The 24,488-nt window shown below is 38.8% G+C and overlaps 1 protein-coding gene across 3 annotated transcripts in view; it reads left to right on the forward strand.

Moving 5' to 3' along the window:
• Positions 1-24,488, forward strand: part of TAFA2 (TAFA chemokine like family member 2) — a 310,699-nt gene that overhangs the window by 199,041 nt on the left and 87,170 nt on the right. For all 3 annotated transcript variants that reach the window (XM_043494155.1, XM_038414431.2, XM_043494145.1), the window contains exon 2: positions 22,209-22,315. In XM_043494155.1, coding sequence (XP_043350090.1) covers positions 22,210-22,315 — 106 coding nt within the window. In that variant the 5' untranslated portion in view covers position 22,209. The remainder of the gene's footprint in view (positions 1-22,208; positions 22,316-24,488) is intronic.

Here is a 24,488-nt window from a genome sequence, read left to right on the forward strand (position 1 = left end):
CAATATTTGCACTGAAAAATGTTTTCAGGTATCAGATAAAATTAAGTACCTCAAATTTCTGATTAAACATTAAAAAAACAAGTTACCTTAGGGCTAATTTTGTGCACTCAAAGCAAGGATTAATTATGGGTGCTCAAAGCAATCAGAGACAAAGAGGATCAACATTTGTAAGTAATCCTGCAGTATGAAAAACAATTCTGCATTTATGGCATTCAGAGCATGCAGCAAGGAAATTTTTAGCTATAAATATTTACAATTAATTGATTACGAGGTTGTTGATAATACATTTTCTGTAGCTGGGATAGCATACAGAAGAATATGAAATCTACCATGGAGAATGGGAGAACTGTAGGCTTCATTCATAAAAATGTTGGAGTAAATTGGCTTTGGCCATCTAGTTGAGAGGAGGCCTGATTAAAACCCTCCTAGAATTCTTATCATATAATAAATTTTGATATTTTTGTTTCTTTTTGTCCCAAATTGGGATAAAAATTCAAAATATCAGAACTTCTTATAGAATGCAAAATTCAGAAAAAAAAGTCATGTTGGGAATGTCTGTTTTGGGTTGACATAGTCTCTCCATTTTCCTGAACTACCATAGTATCTCATGGAGTTGTAGTTCTGGGTCTGTCATGTATCTTTTCTCTCCTATCACCTGGAAAATATCTTCCATGATGTACTGTGGTCTTTCCTGTGGCCAAACTGCTGTAGTGCACATTTGGAGTTCTATGTCTGATTACTGAGTCCCACAATTCACTGCAGCTACTCAGCCACAGAAAAGAGAATCCAGCTAGGGAAAAAAGAGGGCAAAAGGGACCTAGAACTACAACTCCCATTAGGCACTGTGGCATGTTAGGAGGTCACAGATTCATGTTGACATAAAATGAGTTGTTGTATTTTGATTTTCCTTGAAGAAAATTCTGCTGAAATCTCTCCTTGTGGAAAATTTCAATTTAGATGAAACTCCATTTTCCAAAGGAAAATGTTTCACTTTAAATTTTTGACCAGCCCCAGCTGACAGGCATGCCACACCTCAACATGATAATAATTAAATGTGTTTCATAAGTGGAAAGTCTCTCTACACAGTACTTACCAATTTTACCATTTTGCTCAGGCAGTATAATATAGAATGTGTTGCATCCTCTCCTTGAATCAGGATCTGAGCATTTGCTTATAGTGGCTTATGCTATGGATTGACCTGAGGACATGCTAGAACAGTGACATTAATACACAGGAAATGTCTTTTATTAAGGAAGACTGACAACACCCTTCCAACCAATAGATCTTAAAAAGAAATACACAGGCTTATGTAGACCTGAAATAGCTTTTAATCAACGTTTCTTGTAGAGAGAGCCCTACTCACAAAGTTTTTATCTGGATCTGAACTCCCCCAAGGTTTGTGGGTCTCTGATCTGAGGTTTTGGAATGGACCCATCCCTAATTTCTAGGTCCTATATCTAAAAGTCACACCCACCTGTGCATATGTACCCAGTCCGTGTTTCAACTTTAACTAGATGATAATAATGATAATAATAATTAATAATGATAATAATCATTAATAAAACCGCACTCTACATCTCCAAAACACTTTTCAGACAGTAATTAAGCCTTACAGAAACCCTGTGAAGTAGAAAAAACCTATTCTGAGGCCCATAGAGTTGTCCAATACCCTATATGATCCAACTTCACCTATTCCTCACAAAAAGAGTTTTTCTGAAACAAAACAAACATGGGAAGTATCTTTTGCCTCTCAAGAAAAGTCATTAGAGCTGAGCAAAGAATTATTATTTGATGAACTTATTCTCCCTTCCTGCTTGCAAAATAACGAAGAACACATCAGTTTCCTTAAATCTGTTGACAGATCACTGCTTTGACTATTTGCCTCTTTCCCCCACTTCTATTGTTTCCTCAGCTTTAGTTGCTGTTCATCTCTGTGCTGTTTGGGATCACTAGTGACTGTCAGACTCAGATCTTGGGCTTTATAAGATTAATTATTTCTGGGTTAGTAGTTAAGAGTCAATAAAAATGCAGGCTTGGAAGATGTCATAAGTCTCACTTTATGTGTAAAGAGATGCTTATGTACTTTTCAAGTAGATCTGTGCTCATGCCCTTCTGTTTTTACAACTTGGATTGCCACCACCTAAACTTTTATCTTGACTTGGGTGCACTCTGGCAGCCAAAATAGCACTGAAAAAATTATACCAGAAGAAAATGACTTTATGATTTCATGGCTATTGTATTATTTTAGAGAATTACTCCTAGAATTGTGTCCCTGGGAGTTCACCGTTATAGCTGCCAGTCAGACACAACTGTTCAGATTTCTCTTAATACCTTTTGTTTGTGGCAGTGAAAACAGTATAGTGTGAATATATCTTTCTGTGATTACAATGGAGGAGCCACAACAATGAAAGTGATCATCTAGTCTCCTATAAAAATCTTATTTAATCAGTAAAGGTAAACCATGACCCTATTTCAGGTAACACATTCTGCACTAGTGCATTGCGCAGTGAATTGGCTGCACCATTCACATTATGATTAAAAATTGCTAAAAATTCATGTCTGTGCTCTTTTCAGACATGTCTTTATTGTAGAGATACTTTTATATTGTTTTATCTTGATTATTCCATTTATCTTAACAGGTTTTCATTTGAAGTATGAATTTCCTGTGATAAGTATTTCTTGCTGCAGTTTCAGACTCACTTGTTGGCTAACTTATCTTGACCTTAAAAGTTCAATTTGGGAAAAATCCCACTTCTCTCTCCTTCCTCCAACATGTGTCACTCTCACTTGCCTTGTGCAAATTCTTACTATACTGAGTTGGGCATTTAGGTTAATTAGACATGAACGACAATGATGTGAGTGAATTTATCATTGTTAATATCACTATTACGAATACATTTCCTTGCAACATCGGTACATAATTTGGATAAGGAAGTACAAAACTTAAAATAGTAACTTCCTCTATTATTTTAAAGCAAACATTGGAAAAAAATTATTAACTTGCATTTTTATCAGGAGTTCTCTCAATAATCTTGACTGCACATTAAATCAACTAAATAAATTTACTTATGATGCATGGCCTTCTTCATCAGGGATCTTAAAAAATAAACAATGGAGAAGAAAGTCAGGGTATACAAATGGAGAGGGAAATCAGGAGACAGGAAGTGGAGAAGTCAATAAGAGATCATGTAACTTTTGTGGACGAAAGGTCAGAAAACATAGTGTGGAGAAGGCCATTAAATACAAGGTTCTAAAAGACTTGGTGACAGTCAATAAAATGGAGTCTAATTGACAGCTGAACCTATTCATATGTTCAGTGTAAAAGTGAGAGGAACAGTAAGAAGTTTCAGCCACTTACTGGTTAGAGTAAACAACAAAAAGGTGAATATAGGCCATAATTCAACAAGGTACAAGGGTCTAACTTTAAGCACTTGAGTAGTCCCAATACTGAATCAGGGTCCTATTGTGTAGCCCAGTGAAGATATTTATCAAAATATTGACCTGTTAAAAGATAAATTAGAAATTGTATTTGTCATCTACTCTTTGGGGCCTGTCGCAGCATCCCAGGCAGAGGGTTTGTTTCAAGGATTCTTTAAAAACAAAGAAAAGTTCTTCGAACATTTATATTCTATTTCCCCCCGCCCCTTCCCAGTCAAACTGAACCACAGCTTCCAGCTAGCAGTGGGGCTGCATGTAGCCTCAGCTAACCTGTGTTTCACAATGGGGCATTTCCTGCAAAGAAAACAAAATACAATGGCAGTGAAAATTGGTATAATGCTTCATTCATATCCTTATAGCACAGCCTTCTGAATGTTCCCAGTGGCTTCATACCATGTGGGTAGATGTATCGCCAATCACAGGTGTTCAAAAATCTTGATTCAGAATCACAAGCTGATCTGATTAAAAACATGAGATTGTAAAATAATGAATGTTGGGATCTTTTCATTTGCCTCTTGTTTGAGCCTTGAGTGTTCATATTTTCAAGCTTTTCTCTGAAACCAAGAGGAAAAATTAAAACTGTGATTGATTGTCACATAACCACTAGACTTCAAAGGAACTTTAAGAAAAACACCAAATATTGCAAGACTTGAGATAAAATCGCAGGAGTTGACAACGTTGGAGTAGGTAAGTGAAATAGAGGCACTGCCTGTGAAGACTCACAATTGCAAATTACACAAAGAGCAAAAGATGAGTAGCAAGCATCTTTTGTTGCATCAACATGATTAAAGACTCTTGTCTCCTGTAACTCTGACAATGAAATGTAGAATCGCTCATCTGAACCATGCTTCTTGAAGCTGGAAGCTGAATAATGTTGGATTAAAATTACATTTAAGACTAGAGGATCAACTGATATAAGAGGAAAGTTGATATTATTTTGGTTTAGATTGTGCAGATTCTATGTTCCTCTCAAATTGTTCCTTCCTTCAATTTTTGAAGATTGCAATGATCTTGCACTATTACACCAATGTGTAATGAACTGTTACTGGCAGTATCATATCTAAATAATTTAATAATAGTCTGGCAAACACAATAATTTCTTCTGGTAGTGAGAGGCAGTGCAATATCTACATCATCTCAGAGTGTTTTGTGACTGCAAAGGTGTGAAAATATCATAGCAGTTTCTCTTATTAGATGATACATACAATATTATACCTTGCATAATGACAGGTTTCAGAGTAGCAGCCGTGTTAGTCTGTATTCGCAAAAAGAAAAGGAGTACTTTTGGCACCTTAGAGACTAACAAATTTATGAGAGCATAAGCTTTCGTGAGCTACAGCTCACTTCATCGGATGCATTCCAGTCAATGACTTGAAGCAATGTAGCACCTCAGTGAACTGGGCAGTTAATGTTAAATTCTGTTTTATAATTTGGTCAAGTTACTGAATTCCAAGTAGATTAAAATTTATTTCCTTTTAGGAAGTAAAAAGGAGGAAAAATGTGAGAGAAAGTACTCTCCCTTTCTCAAAATCTAACACAATAGACATTTGCAGATATCCATTCCCCTAAAACAGCAAATTATCCAGCCAAAATTTAACAAAAAGTGGACACAGACAAAAAACCTGCTCACGCTACTTTCAGCTGAAAGAATCAGTGTGGGAAATAGATAAAAGCATTGACATTTAAATTATCAGTAGGTTTCAGAGATAATCAGCCATTGAGATGAATAGAAACTATTCATACCTCACTTACCCTTTTTTTAGGAAGCAGCCCTGTCCGCTAGTGGCAGATGCTTATTACTGTATGTTGGGAAAATAACAATACCTAGCTCGCTTATATATGAGTTGGGGCACCAGCGGTGGCTACCTGCAGACAACTCGCAGGACTGTTGGTGTTGTGAGCTGCTGCTAAGATGACGCGGGACATCTATGGTGCACCCAAACCAGGAGGAGGGAACTAGAGATGCTCCTGAAGAGAGGGAGCCACAGGGTTGGCCACATGCAATGAAACTGGTCCCTGAGCTTTCTACCACTCACTCTGTGTGTCTGCCTGGCTTCCTGCTAGTCACTAGGAGGGAACCTTTCTTACAAGTTGCCTGTCTGAGAGCAGGGAAGGTGGAAGGGAAGTGTCTCCAACTTGAGTTTAATGGGCTACTGTTCCACACAAAGATGGACTACAAGCCATCAGGAACAGTATCCCCGATACTGTCACGGCTAACCTGGTGGCTGAACTTTGTGACTTTGTCCTGACCCATAACTATTTCACATTTGGTGACAATGTATACCTTCAAATCAGCGGCACTGCGTTGGGTACCCGCATGGCCCCACAGTATGCCAACATTTTTATGGCTGACTTAGAACAACGCTTCCTCAGCTCTCGTCCCCTAATGCCCCTACTCTACTTGCGCTACATTGATGACATCTTCATCATCTGGACCCATGGAAAAGAAGCTCTTGAGGAATTCCACCATGATTTCAACAATTTCCATCCCACCATCAACCTCAGCCTGGACCAGTCCACACAAGAGATCCACTTCCTGGACACTACGGTGCTAATAAGCGATGGTCACATAAACACCACCCTATATCGGAAACCTACTGACCGCTATTCCTACCTACATGCCTCTAGCTTTCATCCAGATCATACCACTCGATCCATTGTCTACAGCCAAGCGCTACGATATAACCGCATTTGCTCCAACCCCTCAGACAGAGACAAACACCTACAAGATCTCTATCATGCATTCCTACAACTACAATACCCACCTGCTGAAGTGAAGAAACAGATTGACAGAGCCAGAAGAATACCCAGAAGTCACCTACTACAGGACAGGCCCAACAAAGAAAACAACAGAACGCCACTAGCCATCACCTTCAGCCCCCAACTAAAACCTCTCCAACGCATCATCAAGGATCTACAACCTATCCTAAAGGACGACCCATCACTCTCACAGATCTTGGGAGACAGGCCAGTCCTTGCTTACAGAAGCCCCCTAACCTGAAGCAAATACTCACCAGCAACCACACACCACACAACAGAACCACTAACCCAGGAACCTATCCTTGCAACAAAGCCCGTTGCCAACTCTGTCCACATATCTATTCAGGGGATACCATCATAGGGCCTAATCACATCAGCCACACTATCAGAGGCTCGTTCACCTGCGCATCTACCAATGTGATATATGCCATCATGTGCCAGCAATGCCCCTCTGCCATGTACATTGGCCAAACTGGACAGTCTCTACGTAAAAGAATGAATGGACACAAATCAGACGTCAAGAATTATAACATTCAAAAACCAGTTGGAGAACACTTCAATCTCTCTGGTCACTCGATCACAGACCTAAGAGTGGCTATACTTCAACAAAAAAGCTTCAAAAACAGACTCCAACGAGAGACTGCTGAATTGGAATTAATTTGCAAACTGGATACAATTAACTTAGGCTTGAATAGAGACTGGGAATGGATGAGTCATTACACAAAGTAAAACTATTTCCCCATGGTATTTCTCCCTCCCACCCCACCCCCCACTGTTCCTCTGATATTCTTGTTAACTGCTGGAATTAGCCTACCTTGCTTGTCACCATGAAAGGTTTTCCTCCTTTCCCCCCCCTGCTGCTGGTGATGGCTTATCTTAAGTGATCACTCTCTCCTTACAGTAAAAAGAAAAGGAGTACTTGTGGCACCTTAGAGACTAACAAATTTATTAGAGCATAAGCTTTCGTGAGCTACAGCTCACTTCATCGGATGCATTTCCGATGAAGTGAGCTGTAGCTCACAAAAGCTTATGCTCTAATAAATTTGTTAGTCTCTAAGGTGCCACAAGTACTCCTTTTCTTTTTGCGAATACAGACTAACACGGCTGCTACTCTGAAACCTCTCCTTACAGTGTGTATGATAAACCCATTGTTTCATGTTCTCTGTGTGTGTATATAAATCTCCCCTCTGTTTTTTCCACCAAATGCATCCGATGAAGTGAGCTGTAGCTCACGAAAGCTTATGCTCTAATAAATTTGTTAGTCTCTAAGGTGTCAAAAGTACTCCTTTTCTTTTTGCGAATATTATACCTGTCTACATTCTACTAAATTGAAATCCTCTCTTATTAAATTTAAATCTTGATTTAAAAATAAAAAATACTGTGAACATTTCTGTCTTACTGTCTATCTTCAGAAGCCTTGGAAATTTACTGCTATTTCATTTATGGCTCTTCTTATGTCATATTAGCTAATTATCATTATTATTGAAATGCATTCTTTAAGTCTTGTACATTTGAAAATTAATACTCTCTTTTGGTATATGAGAAACAAAGTATTTTTTAGGACAGCAGTAGAAGAATTCTGTTAAACTCTAGATCTCTCATATGCTGCCAAATTAGATACTGTGATACTTACAAAGCAAAATAGGCATTATTTGGCTTAGTTCATAGACTGCACCGATTGAAATGAAAAATTGAAAAATCAAAAATAATCCTCTCTAATCTCTAGTATAACAGACACTGGATACAATCCACTTTGCCTGAAACAAAAATACACAGAACCCTAGACAGCCTTGTGTCTAATGTCAGTGGTAATGTGATTGATAAAAAAAAAACGATACTAAAATAAGCCTCTTTAATAAACGAATACAAATGAATGTAAATCAGATTTTTGTTCCATTAAGCTTCAGTTAAAATGCAAATACAAAGATTGTTAGAAGCAGTTAATCCTGTGTAAATGTGGTAACACCTTAAAACTTTCTCATCCAAAACTGTATTAAGGAACACACCCAAATTTTGGGCAAGAGTTTAATATATATTAATTTACTCCCATTTTAAGGGCCCTTTACACTGCCAGAGTGGGACAAAGGGGCCTTAGTGTACCTGTGGCCTTTATTCTGTAAAACACATTTATAGAAAGGTACTTGGGCTCAGTTCTCACTTTGCATCCTACTGCATCTCTCTGAAAAGTGTAACCTGTTGTTAAGACACCTTTGCAGGCAGCCTCCATGCCTACATTATAGCCTACAATATTCTGCCATTCTTCTAAAAGTATGAATCCACCCATCGTAAATTTTTGGCATAGTGGATCCTTAACTGAGTGGTTTAACTAAAATATGTATTTTCCCACTTAAATCTAGTAAGTGCACTATGTTGGAAAAGGGCAGATTCGGAGTCAGGACAGGACCAGATGTTGATAACTTTATAATAATCTGAACATTCCTCCATCAGCTGGGCTCCTTGTAGAGTAAAGTGCTACTCACTGTGAGTAAGAACATTAGAAACTGGCAGAGAAACCTGTATCTTCAGTTTCTGTGTAAAAAGAGAGAGAAAGGGAGAACTTAGCGGAAGAGATTCACTGTGTTGGGGAATGCTGAGACACATATGCTGCACTTTGTAGTGTAAATTATGGTCCTTAGTGAGAGAACTGTACTGCAGATGGTAACTGTTCTCTGATTCCTCCAAGTGGCCAGGCCACTCCTCCATTGCGCTATGGTGTCTTGTTAGGATTAAAGTGCGGAAGTGGGAGTCAGAAGGTCTGGTTTCTGATGTTAATTCTTTTAAGGAATTCCTGTGTTAATGTGGGCAAGTCACCTATGATCTAGTTTTTAGAGGTGCTGAGTACCTGAAGCTCACACTGATTTCAATAGCTGCTGCAAGTATTAAGCACCTCTGTGAATCAAGCCACTGGCCTCTATTTTGCTTCAGCTTCTCCATGGGTAAATGCAAATAGGTTTTTCCCCCTTCCCTCACAAGGTTCTTATGAACATTAATTCATGTAAGTAAGGTATTTGTAAGGTTCCCTTTCAAAAAGACTCTAGAAGTCCACCTTTTGTCCTGAGCAGCTAGGAAAAATTTGGGGTTCTGTAGACTGTTTCCATTAAGAGAAGAAATTGGTGATGGATGGAGCCAGGTATCTTTGATGCAACCCTGTTTGCTTATCAAAAAAATGTCCAAAGTTCTGTTTTCCTGAGCACAGGAGGAATCACACAACATAAGATAGTTTCTTAGTTCACATTTCCAAGCTTCTTTCAGCCAGCACTCTGCCCCAAAAGCTCTCTCTGCGTTTTTCTCAGAGCCACACTTTTAGTGCTTGTTCAGGGTGTGTCCTTGATGCTCCTCCTCTGTGTCTGTTGTGTTTCTCGCTGCTTCTATCTTTCATACATATCCCTCAACTAAAATTATACCCAGTGAAACCCCTCTGCCCACATGTGCCTTGCATGTACCTGTGTTGTGGGCAATGATATGTGCCTGTGTTTTGGGTGGAGACTGCTACCTGTTTCAGCTACCTGGTTCCATAAAGGAGCTTAATTGTTTTTTACATTTTTCTAAATGAAGGCTTGAACACTCAGAGACCATTGACTGGCTCAAGACTATTTAGCTGTCTCCAAATGTAGCCTTACTAGTCTTGTGCATGCTTAATTGCTGTATATAATGAAGGGTGGTTGTTCTACCCACCTGTTTCAAAAAAAATATAACCCAACCCACAGTAATAATTAATATATATATATTGTGGCAGCTGCATAACAGGGAAATGCTGTTTTACATACAGTTCTTTCCAGTGCAAATCCTGTGCTCCTTTTTGCATGGGGTCTCTTAAGTTTTCCTCAGAATGGAGAGAACCACGTACGGTCTTTATGAAAAGTAAATTAGAATTGACTTTTTTTTAAAAAAAAAATGTCTTAAGCTCCTTCAGAGTTGATATCAGTAGGGAGCTCTGCAGCTAAATCAGAGAGCCAAGTGTATCATACAGTAAGTAGAAAATTTGTGTGATGCTCTCTAGAGGACTTTGGATCCAGCAGTCAATAAGGATGTGGACAAATAAAAATTGAGGATGGCACAGATACTTTGCTATTTGTAGTGTTAAGAGTTTGAATGTCACTCACTTTTTGGTGGTATTTATAATTTTCAGAGAACTCGTTCTCTCTACCTCACCAAGTCCCAGAGCTCTGCTCTCCTCAGACAAGCATTTTTTAACTCTATTGTGGGACCCTGGTACCTATTTCTGCCTTTTGGCCTGGGTCCCCATGCCACAACTTTCAAATCTCATAATTGCTAGGGCATGTACTGTGACAGAGCCCTAGATGAAAGTTAGGGCACCAGAGCTAATATTTAAGTTCCAAGGCTGCTGCCATTCCTGAAAAAAAGGAGTTATAGATAGAGGAGATATTGGAAAATTCAGTGAAGTTACAAGGAAGAAGGGTGATGGGTTTCAGTCTGACACCTTAACCACCCTACTCAGTCCTCTCACGCAAACCCAGAGTGTTCGGATATGTCCCTGTTCTGAGAAATTCAGTGCATGGATTACTCTGATCCTTTCATGCAGCCTTTTCAATTGCAGCTGATTATTAATATATATTCATAACTGTTTCAGAATGCTGTGGGTGGGGGGGCACAGAGAGAGGAGATTGCAGAATTTTGTGCATACAGCATGATTCTCAGGAAACTGTTGTATTACATTCTGTGTCAGAGGTGAGGTACAATGTACAGACAAAAAATGTGTAATAATGCCTTTCACTTCATTGACAGCCCTACCAGAACATATTGCAATACTGCTGTATCGATAACTCTGCTGTACAGTTATGCTGTTGATATGAGAATTCATTATGTATATTACACACACACACAAATATGTTAAAAAATTATTCCAGTTACAAAGTCAAGCACTCAAAAGTTAGGAAATGCCAATTTTAGGACTGCCTGTTCAACCTTAATTCCCCTCGAAGGTCCCCTTTAAGTGTGCTTTCTGAGCACTGAAAGAGGCAGGGGTCCTGTGGGAAAAATAGCCCATGATCACGAATTAGAGACTGTATTATTATGACCAGGTCCTGAATTATGGTTTCAAGGGCAACTGAAAATCTGGTATATCCTAACTTTTTGAGGGATTGGTTTTGCAACCTAAGTAACATTCTTTTAAGAAGGGCTTTTTGTGTTTACTTTTCTAGTTTTGTTTTTAAAGAAAAAGGTAAAACCAAATCCTATTATGTGCAGCTATAACAAACAACCCGCTCTGCATCACGAATCTCCAGGATGGTTGAATCCTGACCTTGCAGCACTGCAGTACAGGCTGCTACTACTTGAGCTTACACTCTTGACATTTTTAGCTGGCAGTAGGAGAAGACTGTTTACTAAGGAGGAGTGCATTCTGGGACCGTCGGATGGTCGGAAGGAAGCCCCACCTGGCCTGGCTTTGTCTGTCCCTTTCCCCCAGAACTGGAGGAGCTCATACATCACATGTTTTTCCTGGAGTCTGGGGATTAGCTGTTGACACCTTATGGTGGATCTCTGGAGTAGCTGGGGGAATCTGACCCATCTTTCTCTTTCTTCCCCCACCCCCAATAGAGTTGGGAGAGCTTCTGCGCAATGCAGTCCCCCTAGAGCAGTGATAAAAGGTCCACTGGGGCCATGTACTGGATCTAGGGGCTTAAAGGGGTGGGGCAGCCTGACTTTTCTTCTGATACACTCTGCTCTAGCAGCTCTCTGGTGATGCCAATGTAATGTGTGTTGCTACAGCTACTTTTGTCGCCGTATGAGACCAGCTTTGGAATGTTGAGTAACTTTGCCATACTGCCATTTGCTATTGAAAAACATGCTCCTAATTAAAAAGCAAAGGAGTACTTGTGGCACCTTAGAGACTAACAAATGTATTTGAGCATAAGCTTTCGTGAGTTGAACTATAGCTCACGAAAGCTTATGCTTAAATAAATTTGTTAGCCTCTAAGGTGCCACAAGTACTCTTTTGCTTTTTACGGGTACAGACTAACACAGCTGCTACTCTGAATACTCCTAATTGAAAGTGTGACCAAAAATTCATGAGAGTCATATATGAAAACATGAGTTCAACAATGATTGCATTTGGCAAAAGTGTACGTCTGTTGACAGATCTAATCCTCGTGAAAAAGAAAGCAGAATTGAATACAAGTTCCTCTGCTTTCCCAGTTACAAACAGAGACCTTCCAAAATGTTGCTATGATGGACAAAGAACTTCAGAAGAGCAGAATTTAATCTTCAGTCAGGAAAGATCATTTAGCAGAATTGTAACCGCACATGTAGCTTTATCACCACTAATGGAAAAGGTGTAAAAGTCTACAAATTGCTTCCCTAATGTAGTGTGAAAGAGATTATGGATGGGAACAGAGCCATCTGAATTTAAATCTATGAGAGCTCACTCTTTAAGTACCTTTATTTCAAACTTAAATCCTTTTGTTTTCTCTGGATGGCCTTAATTTTAATTTTTAATCTTAAAAATAATTAATTAATTCCTGCAAGTATAGAGCTTGTGTTTTCTGTGGGTTGTCTCTTCAGGAAAACAACATACCTGCCCATCTTGTTGTTTGTGTGCGTTTCCATGATGTCATTGCTAGCAAGGGGTGAAAAAAAAATCCTTGGTGAGAATAGAAAGATTTTCAATTTGAAACAAGAGTGATGGAAAAGGGAGTGAGTTATAAACAAACTGTGGGAGTGTTAATCACTGAATAACGACCCACGTTCAATCGCATTGCTCTAATTCAGCAAAGAAAGGTACAAAGGTATCTTAGTAATGAATGATCCCATAGACACAAGATAACTATCTCTTGGGGTCATTTTAAACATTACAGAATGGGAATTGGAGGCACATTTTAAAGAAATGAAAAGATAAGAGAAAGCATAGTTGTCCCGATCAATCAGATCTAACCAAAAATGATAGCTGGCTGTTTTTTTCAGTGATATCTCATTAAAAACAAGGTCTTAGCTGATTTATCTGTACTTATGGTTTTTAATTTTGTCTTTTGTTAAATTAGAATGATAAATTTGACTTGCTTAAACAGAGAATTTAAATGCTAGAATCATAGCTCAGGTTGGTAGAGTTCTGTCACTATATTACCATCATGTAGATATTTGAATGTTATTTGGTCTTAAGATTTCCTGCTTAACATATCCTGCTCAAAACATAGGGATTCTTGAACGATTGTTAGTTTTGAGGATCCTGAAATGTGTGAGGTATTTCACAGAAACCAGTGCAGACACAGTACCTGCCCAGAAAAGCTTGCAGTTTAAAATTAGACATTGCACTGCAGCTAAAGATAATAAAAGGATAGGAAAGGGAGAGGCAGGACACAAGTACCATAATAAAGGAATGTGATTACTTGGTTCAGGCATGCACACATCTCGATGGTTCTGAAATATATGTAATTTTAATATCTAAATGTATTAACTAGAATTGGTTTGGGAATTTTCAGTAAAACAGTTTTTCATGAAAAATGCTATTTCATTGAAATATTTCACAGGCATGTGTCAATTTTGATGAAATCTTCTATGTAAAAATTTTGAAATGATTTGAATTGAAATAGAGTATTTTGTTTTGACTTTTTTGCTTGTTTCAGTCTGACTTTCAGTTTGTTTTGGTTTGACTCGTTTTTTTAACTTTTAAAAAACTTTTCATTCATCTTGATCTTACATTATACATCTGTGTGTATTATAATATTTCAACATTATCAAAATGACTTGGGTCGAAAGAAAATTTCAAAATGTCAGACTTTCCTATGGGGCCAGCTCTAATATTAACTCATTTGTGGATAGACTACAGAAATGGGGATTTTGAAGAGTCAAGGAAGATGGCGTGTTGAACAGGTTTGCAAGTGTTTCCATTATAAGGGGCAGCATGGCTGGCAGAGGGAAAGTGGGAGAAGGAGGTAGAGAGAGCATTGAGATTGGTTTTACTGGTGAAGCAAAGGGGGGGTCATGAAATAAGATAAGATTTTAGCTATTAGAGCTGTGAAAATAATGTTTTCTTTTAGTTCTCTGGGAATTCCAAATTTAAAAAAAAATCATTTTGTGTTGAACTGAAAACAGGATTTTTCAAAATGTCATTTAAAATCCTTTTGGGATAATGGTGCATTTTGTTTGACATGGAAGAAAACATTTCATTTTGATTTCCAACATTTTTAAATTTTTATATTAAAAATAAAATTAAATGGAATTTTGAAATGAAAATTTATTTATTTCATTTTTTTAGGTTTGTTTTCAACCTAAACTATTCAGCAAAATCTAAACAAATTCACAAAATGTTTCAGTATTACCAAAGGTGCATTTTATACTGAAAGAATAGGAGTACTTGTGGCACCTTAGAGACTAACAAATTTATTAGTCTCTAAGGTGCCACAAGTACTCCTTTTCTTTTTGTGAATACAGACTAACACGGCTGCTACTCTGAAACCTGTTATACTGAAAGAATGTTTCAATTGAAAAAGGTTGCCCAACTGTTATAGCTATAGGTGAGATCTGAATGATGTGGTAAGGCAAGCATTAAAAGGTAATAGTTCTAGTTGGAGTCACCAAAAAAATACCTGAAAGTACTCAAATTGTCAAGTAAAACTAGTGTGTGGCATTATTTATTTTTGTATAATTTTGAAGGAACCTAACACTGTGGTGTGTACATATGAGGTCATTAGTGAGACCATCTGTCCTTTTTCTTCATGTAAGATATCACACAGAAATATGTGGGTACTCTTTTATAGTGAAGGTGAAATGACCTGAAAGTAACCCATATCATCACAGATCTGCTTGTTTTTGGTCTTGGAACAAATCAGAATCTGACTTCTTGAGCTAACATACAAAAGGAAAACATACTAAAGATGATGAAGACATCTTCTCTGAAAGCTTAACTCTGCCACTGCAGTCACAATAGACTTAGAATTTCAAGTCGCAATGAGACATGTTGTTCAAAGCCCAATGAGCCATTATACTTTTTCTTTAGTTCATCCTGGAAGGTTTACTGAGATATAAATAAAGAAAATTTAAATAACCATCTGCAAAAGGATCAAGTGTAAGATATAAGCAAATACTGTTGCAGTGATGATTAAGTGAATAGATATTACCCCCTACAACTTAAAATCCCTAAAGCACAGAAATTGAGAGAGAAAGAGTTTAAAATGGAATAATACCAGAGAAAATTATGTGAATTGGAGCCTAAGCACTTTCTAATGCTGAATGCTTACTGTGAGAGCTTATTATACAAGAGTCTGGAAAATCAATGGCCAAATTAAACATGTTGAGTACTATAGAAACGTAAATATTTTGTAATGCTTTATGTTAGGTACTTATAAATACAATACAATAACAGTTTGGATGTACTATGAGGCTACAACCAGTAGCGTTAATTTTATACTTTGATTTTTTTCACTTATAAGGCTACAGAGTGAATTTACTCCTTAGCCCACACAAGACCTCCCCATCTATATAACTAAAGCTCTGTTGTCTGGATGTTCTATAATGAAACAACATTGCTATGTCAGATGAAACATTACTTTGCATGGGTTGCTGAACTGATGATAAAAAACTAGGAAAAGAGAGATTAAATACACAATGAAATTTGTCTATGTTGTCTGAGTTACAGCTGGCTGGAAGGACAGTATACTTTTTGTTTACTCTTCTCTGTTTTCTTTATTGCTTTTGGTTAGGTGTCATGTCTGAAAATTTATGAGGTTGAAAATTGCAATTAATCATGTCCACAAAGACCTGGTGTTAATTTGGAAGCACTGGAGATGAATGTTGATTGTGGTCAAGAAAGAAGGCCATTCATCAGTATCATATCAGTTGCAAAGGCAGTATCAGCAAAACTCGAAATACCTTGTTAGGAAAAAAAATACTTCCCCATAAATTTCTGTGAGAAATTTAGCTATGAGATTCCTGTTAAAGTTGTAGAGAGTCAGGTGCATAAAGTGAATTTCTTTGGAAATTTAAAGGACCATGTTTATCAGATTTTCAGTGCAGTACTATAAATACTAAATAGTAAATAGCACATCCAAGTAATATGAGATACTGTGGACACATATCTTTACTTGTATTTACTCATATTTCTTGTATATCAGTTATTGGGCAATTAATTGAATTATACTAAGAGAGTTGTTTTAGAAGTTGTTGCATGTTTTCACATTTTATTGCTTCAGTATTTGGAATTTCTGCATTTTCATACCTGCTTGTTCTCACTAGTGCTTACTCTCTTATGCTCTAATTCAGGAAAGCATTTAAGCACATGCTTAAATCAATCCCTGTTGAGGACAGCACGTGTTTAACATTAAATATTTGCTGAAGACCCATTTTTCCAATATGATTTAAGTACCTACTTACAGTTAAGCACATACTCAAATGCTGTCTTGAAAAGAGGTGTTGTCATATATCAGGATCTTAATAGCATGATAATTTTTTTCATGTTTTCTTTATGGAGGTGTCTAAAAGTTCTGTGTTGCTATCACTTGTGCAGCTAGACTGATGGTAACCATGTTCACAAAGCTTGTACAGATCAGCCAGCAGTATTTTAACCATTTCTGAATAAGATATTTCTGAATGGCAGTGCACTAAACACCCTACAGGTACTTGTTCTTTCTAGTATAAAAGTATCCCTCTGGTAAAAGATCACTTTGCAAAAACAATACCTTTGCTTTGTACATCAAGTTTTCCTCTGTGACTCCTGTGCTATGTTTCCTAGTTTTACCAGGCTAAGTGCCTATTTTCTTTATTTTCTTACCCATCTAGATCAAACAAAGTAGCTTACGACAATAGACCTGTATTTTTCCCCAGCCTCATTTCAGAATCAGAATGCACTTTGTGCCTGTTATAGGCTGTGATGTATGAAGCAGAAAGAAGATTGATTTTCACAAGCTACCTTGTACCTGAAGTAATGAGAGTGGCAAATTATTTGTTCACTGAGCAAACATGACAGGAATGGCATAGAGGGAATATATATATATATATATATATATATATATATATATATATTCAAACACATAGTGGTCACACAGGTGTTACTTTTACAAAGTGACCTTAGCTACCAGCGGTACACTTTTAAATCTGCATTAATTTACAGAAGAAAGGCTAAATAAAGCTGCACTGCTAATAAATAATGTAAGATTCAACATAATGCAGAACATAATTAAATTGCTGCATTGTTTGTGTAAAAGGACTTTCAGCCCCAGGGCCATTACTACTGGTCATCTAGGACTTTTTTGAAATAGCCAATAAAATATTGACTGTAAAAGAAAAAGTAAGAGAATTCTGGTCTGTAATATGCTGTCAGTGGAAGCTTTTATTTCTTGAATACTAAATCGGCGTTTAATGGGGAAGCAGCCACATTTCGTCTATGTGTAAACATTCTCAATGTGTACTTAGGACATGTGACATCCTCAGGGCATGAAAAAGGGACTTATCTTCAAAAGGCAGCTGGATCCGAAAGGCACTGAAAATTTACAGGTGTGTGAAACATGAACTAATCAATATTATGGTGCTTCATAGATGCCAGGTTATGTAAATGACTATAAATGAGAGAAATGGATAGAGATCTTTTATTTCTATTTAAGCTGTTAACAGGAAAAAGAATTAAAGTTATTATTTTCTTCCATTCTTTTGCTGCAGTAAGGGTTGCATATGGTTGCACTTCGCTTATAATAGGAAATCCAGGACAGTTTAATACTGGCCTACATGGCTAGAAGATGCTGTAATTCCCTGGTGATTCTCCTTTACTTGTGAGTTGTTGGAAGGGTTCTTGATCCTGAATTCACCAGTATGGGCTGAGCAAAAGGGAAACTTGTGAGCTTGTGCATGCTACAAAGGAGCTGAAGACAATTACTTACCCAGGTATTAGGCGCATTTCCAGGGTACCCACACAGGTTTGCCACATCCATCTTCTGGTGGGCCCCATCAGGATATGAAGCCGTGGAGAGGGCCACTGACTCTATTTTTACACAAGTTTGTACTTTCTCATGACAACTTTGTTGATGAACTATGGAGACCAACCTCAGAGATTTCTAGAGACAACACAGTGTTCTAGAGTTTCCCTGTGCAGTCTCAGCTGGATTGCATCCTGAGAAAAAGCATGCAACTGCTGAGATACTTCTAGCACAACTACTTAAGGTGTTCTAGGATTGGGCTGTAGTATAGTGTGTTAGTGTGCTACTGGTGTACATATTAGTGGAAATATTTATTCTAAACCAAGTGCAGCAAATTAATACCAGTATTCATTAGATAATGGTGTTAGTGAAGAACTGGTCACAGTGCAATCATCTCCCACTCTCCCACTGTCGAAGGGGATAATGTTGTTGATGTTTCTATTTTGTTTCAGTTGGGTGTATGCCTGGAGTCTAGGGACAGTCCATGCTCCCTTCCGCTGCCGACTGATCCACTGAAAAATAAATTCAAAAGGGCCATTCTTACTATTCATTTTCTGGGTTGACATGTTGAGACTGCATTGTTTCTAATAAAAAATGTGGAAAATGTTCCTGTCAGCAGTTTTCGATTAGAAACAATCAATCCTTTGTTTCACGTGGAATTTTTGAAATTTCATTCATCTCAGAATGAAATTGATCTTGAAATTTCAAGTTTTCCTGTAAACTTGATGTTCTGGTTTTTGAATTTCTAGCTGATATAACACAACATCACTGGAGTCTGGCAATAGATGGTACCATGGTTTCTGAAAGGGGTCTCAGAAAAAGAATAAAGGACAAGAGTGCCTAAGAGGAAAAACTATTCAGATTAATAGCTGCAGTTTGTTTATGTAGTTCTATATCTTCCCTCATAAAGTTTGCAAATAACTTTTTCAGACCTCATTGACAGTGTGACACATAGAAGTATTGATAATGGACTGATTTTTACTTCTGGGACCCCAGTCACCTGACTTGGTCAGGGTTACAAAGAGGTTAACAGCCCTGTTTCAAGGCTGCGGTCAATATTTTCTGGCTCCACTGGCCACTTCATGTTGCACCTTAGGCAGTTTTGGAAAACAAATGCAAATACAATTTATTAACCAAAAGTAACCATCACAGACTAATACAGCCAGATGATTATAAAAAAACTACACACAGACATACCTAAGATTGGGTTCAAGATGTCTAAGTCATTAACTAACCTCTCAAGATTGTCTGAATAGATGATCACTTTTTCTCAGAACCATCCCTTTCACCATAGCCTGTTAGGATACTTCCGCATCCCACAGAAGTCTACAACGCCTTTGGAAGGCAAGGGAGAAAAGAAAAACAGAAAATAATGTGCTCTTCTCCTTTCTGAGAGGGCTTGGTCAGCCAAGGCTCTCCGGTTGTTTCCCCAGTCAGCAGCTCCTGCTTCCAGGTTCAGTTATGTCCATGACCCCAGCAGAGCTGCAAATCAGGCTGAGCAACAGAGCTATCAGGCTGAGAACCCTCCTGATGCCTTGCTGTGCACCAGGCTCCAAAGACTCCAGCCTACTTCTGCTCCAGCCTTGCCTGAGCCCTTTCCCATATTGTCCTTGCCCTGCACTAGCCTCACTCCAGCCTTGTCATTGTTAGCATGACAGGGGAGTTGCCACTTAGTTAATATGTCAAAGCTGAAAACTCTTATTTTTTGTGTGCAGGACAGCCCTTTTTGGGGATTGGTAGGTCAATGAGGCTGCTGATTTCTAGGTCATCACAGTCCTGCAAGCAAGGGTGGCAGCAGGAAAGGCATGTGTCTTTTTAACCTTCTCCTCCTGTTACCTGCCATAAGGTGCTGCTGTTTACAGGCAGACTGGTTGTCCCCCTCCTCTTTGCCTCTCTTTGCTGCTATTTTCTCAAGTCCTAGCTCTGTGTCTGCAGTGTGTCTCACTGCAGAGCAAGTGGAGAGGATCTGGCAACATTAGAGGTGCAGGGAGGGGGGGTAGCATTAGACCCCTTAAAGTGAGGCTTGGTGTGCATGGGAGGAGACTTCATTTTAATGAAATTTTGATTGGCACCAGCATCTCAACAGGTGTGGTGGAGGACTGGGAGTGAAAGAATTAAGTTCTCTACTGTTCACATAGATGGCTATAAATCAACAGTGTGAACATATAACTCTGTTTACATTTTTTTAATTCTTTGTTTAGAATGACAACTAATGAATTTCCCTTCAGTTCTGGGCACTTCAGAAACCTGTAGCCGATGGCGAATAAACAAGTAGCATTCCGAAAGAACAGGAACATTCATGCAAAGAGGAGCAAACCGATGTCAGAAATGCAGTGAGGTTCATAGCATACTGTGATTGCTACTAAGATTATCAATCAGTTAGACATTCAGTGCACAAACTATTAGCAGAATACTGGATATTGTAGTCCCCTAGGATTGGTGTTACTCCCCTACACAACCCCAGAGAAACACACCTTATACAGTAAACATGTTACTTCTGTTAAAGAGCATTTAATTCTTTGTTTGTTCTGAATTCAGGTGTTAAAGGGCTTTGGTACACGTTAATTGAATTAGATTAAAATCTTCTCATTGGTCTGTTAATTTGAATCGCATGTTTTTACTGGTGCCTGAGTTTGAAATCTTACCTATGTTTAATAAGATCATAACTGTCTATCCAAAGGAGATTTAAATTTGGGGGTCTGCCATCTGCAACACTAATGTGCAGGGTCCTGGTATGGAGACACCTGTGCAGAGGTAGGGAGAAACTGAAGAAACTGGGATTGCTCTTAAGTGGAAATAGATCTGGTACTTAACAGTCTAATGCTTAATTCTGAATGACAGCATAGACTGCTTTTTCCTAGCACTTGTGGTCGTCAGGGTAGGGCTGTGCATGAACAGAGCGAGAGAGAAAGAGGGTCTAGTCTTTTTAATTTTGGCTTCTTATGAATGCAATAGGGGAGAACTGTAGAAATTGCACAACAGTACTGAAGTGGTACAGATTTTTTTGCTCTGAAGCAAAAGGCAGCTTAGTACCAGGCATTGTCAAATAGTATTAATTTTGTTCAAATGGTCAAGTTTGCAGCTTTTTCAGTGTAAATGGTATGTAATAGGCATCATCGTCCTCTTGACCTATCAGCAGAAATATGAACATCCTGCAGAAATGTTTCTTAGCCAGCTCTCTAGGGGTCTTTCATGGAGAGCGAAAAGCGAGAGCAGGTTTCATCATAATACATCTCACCACCCTCTGCTGAACTTTAATTCTCTAGCCCTAGAGCCAGAGCTACTGTGCATGTTTTTTGGCACCTGGCGACCTACTTTGCATGGAGTTGCACTGATATAACCAATGCTCAACCTTGCATTTCATCATCGTGTCTCAGTGCCATCAGGTACTGCTGTAAAGTCACAATGAACACATCACAATGCAACATCAGTATTTCACGTTTCAATTACTTTGTGACTTTCTGCAACTTTCTTTGACACAGTATCACCTGTCTATTCTTGTCCATTGGCATAGACAAGGAATGGTACTGGTGGATCCCATGTGTTTGGCTCAGCCCTTAAGCTACTGCCTCACATGTATCAAGCACCCTGGAGACTTCTCATGTGGTGGGGGTGCTGCATTTGCTGGTACTCTGGTCAAACCCGTCATCATGACTTGTATGCAAGGCTTCAAGTAGTTGCAGGTGGCCTTAAAGCCATAAACTAAATGTCATTGCAGGAGAGTCAGAGGGGCAAATCAACCTTGGCTAATTCATGATGATGCAGATGGCAAGGCCTGCTCCAGCAAGATCTGTTGCATCCCAGTGTGAATTCACACCAGGGGAGAGTTGGCCGAGTTTCTATTGATGCCTTCCCTGGGGAGGCTTCTCTGATGGAGGGGCTCTAATGATGTCCATCTGGTACAGGGCTCAAATATTCTCTGAGATGGTCCTTCTGTATCAGGAAGGGGAAATGTTGGCAGGGAAGGGAAGAGAAGATTGCACAGATGCAGTCCGTGTTGAGCCTTTTCTATGGCTCAAAAGGATTTCAGACTTCAGGGTTGTCAATCAAGCACCTTTTACAAACATCAAATTCAGTTTAAATGGTAAAAAGAAAAAAAAATGTTTCATTTAAACATTTATTTTAATGTATTTTTATCTTTATTTTCAGGATGAATAAGAGATACTTACAGAAAGCAACAAAAGGAAAACTGCTAATAATAATATTTGTTGTAACACTCTGGGGGAAATTAGCATCCGGGGCAAACCACCACAAAGGTAAGAAATTCTGCTCTGAGTTTATTGTAGAACATGTAACCTCTATCAAAAGACTCAGAATTTTCTAGCTTATTGGCCCCATGTCACTTTTTCTATGCTGATTTACTTCTCAAGGTAGCTAGTCCACAAATCAGTGTTGAGAGAAGTGTCAATGAGCAGGGATATTTTAATTTCTTGAGGATTACTACCATGTGAATTTAAGTATTCTAATTCAATTGTTGTGAATGTCTGACTTTAGCAACTACTCTGTCATTTTGTTATCTAAAATGGTAAAGTTGAAAAATTGACTAAACACATAAAGAAGCTTCCTTCATAAAAATAAATACATCAGCCAGAACATGTAAGTGCTGTAGATGAGTTCTTGAAATGAACCTCATAAAGAAACAATCTTCAGTACCATGTATTCTGCTATCGCATGCAAACTATCTGATAAGAGGTTTCAGAGTGGTAGCCGTGTTAGTCTATATCAGCAAAAACAACGAGGAGTCCTTGTGACACCTTAGAGACTAACAAATTTATAAATTTATAAATTTGTTAGTCTCTAAGGTGCCACTAGGTCTCCTCGTTGTTTTATCTGTTAAGAGTAACTTCCTGGAGAGTATGCACTGAACATTATTGTCTATTTCCTCAATAAAAATAAAAGAGCTGGGGGAGACCCCTGTTTTCCAGTTTCCCACTCTCTCTGTGCATGCTAGCACTTGGACACTGGTGTTGTAACAGCATTTCTAGTAACTTTGACTATATCAGCCTCCTTTCCTCCTGGCATTTCTAGCCTCTAATCTAGCGGTGGGCAAACTTTTCGGCCCATGGGCCACATTGGGGTTGCAAAACTGTGCCTCCCCAAACAGCCTGGCCCCCACCCCTTATTAGCCCCCTCCCACTTCCTGCCCCCTGACTGCCACCCTCAGAACCCCCGACCCATCTAACCCTGGGACCCCCACCCCCATCCAACCCCCCTGCTCCCAGTTTCCCAACCTCTATTCACACCCCTGCCCCCTGACAGACCCACCGGGACCCCCCGCCTATCCAATCCCCCTTGTTTCCAGAGCTAGACATGCTGCCGGGCTGCTCGGTAGGAGCTTGCAGTCTCGCCGTCCAGAGCGCTGCCTGTGCGGCAGCATGGCTTTGAGAGAGTGGGGACAGGAGGGAAGGGGCCGGGGGCTAGCCTCCCCGGCCGGGAGCTTAAGGGCCGGGCAGGATGGTCCTACGGGCTGGATGTGGCCCTCGGGCCGTAGTTTGCCCACCTCTGCTCTAATCTATATATACACATGAGACTTGACAGTTATGGCCAGGGCCCCAACCCAAGGAACGACTTCCCTTGACTTATGAATTAATATGAGACAACTTCCTGTTCTTTCCATAATCAAATACAACTTCAGAAGCCAACTGCAGCCTTTGCAGTACAGTATGATTTTGAAGTTCACATCTCCCCCGCAGTGTCTGCACATTGGCAATTTGTCTTCTGATTCCAGTTCAGAATAAACTAGGAAGGCATGAGTAAACTAAATGTGGGAGATGAGTGTCATTGAAAGTTATGGAGTTAAGTAGTAGGGAGTGACATAATAAAGAAAATCGTTACTTCTCTATATTAAAGTTTATTTTATAATGATTTTTGTGTGAATAGTATTCTATGGGAAAGTATTACCTATATCTAGCAGTCAGATTTTTTTTTTTGCTCTGTGGAGATATTTTCTTTCATAATTGATTGAATATTTTAGGATGCAAAGGCATTTTCTATGCAATCTCTTTAGTTTTAAATTTAGTTGTGGCCAAAAGAGATTCTGACATGGTTCAGCAAACCACTGAAGCCTTTTTCGAAGATCACATCGGGAATTACAGTGTGTAATCGAGAGGAAATACTGACCCACTAAGTTCAATTTTTCAGATATATGCCTACAAATGAGATCATAATAGAGGCTATTTCTTTTCTGGGCCACAGTTGGTATTCTGAATCCCAGACTTGGAGGAGAGAGAAATGGAAAAAAATTGATGTTGATGTTTTTATTTTACAAATGTGGGGGGAATGGGAAAGCCAGGTTATTTTGTGTTCATAAAGCTTAACAAAAGCTTTCTTTTTTACAACTGTAACTTTACAGGCCTGTAGCAAATAATGTGAAGGAGAGGTTTTGAGCTTGTGGGGAAAAATAAAAAGAAGAAACATGACTGAGTTATT

Source organism: Dermochelys coriacea, chromosome 1 (assembly GCF_009764565.3).
Source record: "Dermochelys coriacea isolate rDerCor1 chromosome 1, rDerCor1.pri.v4, whole genome shotgun sequence".
Lineage (NCBI taxonomy): Eukaryota > Metazoa > Chordata > Testudines > Dermochelyidae > Dermochelys > Dermochelys coriacea.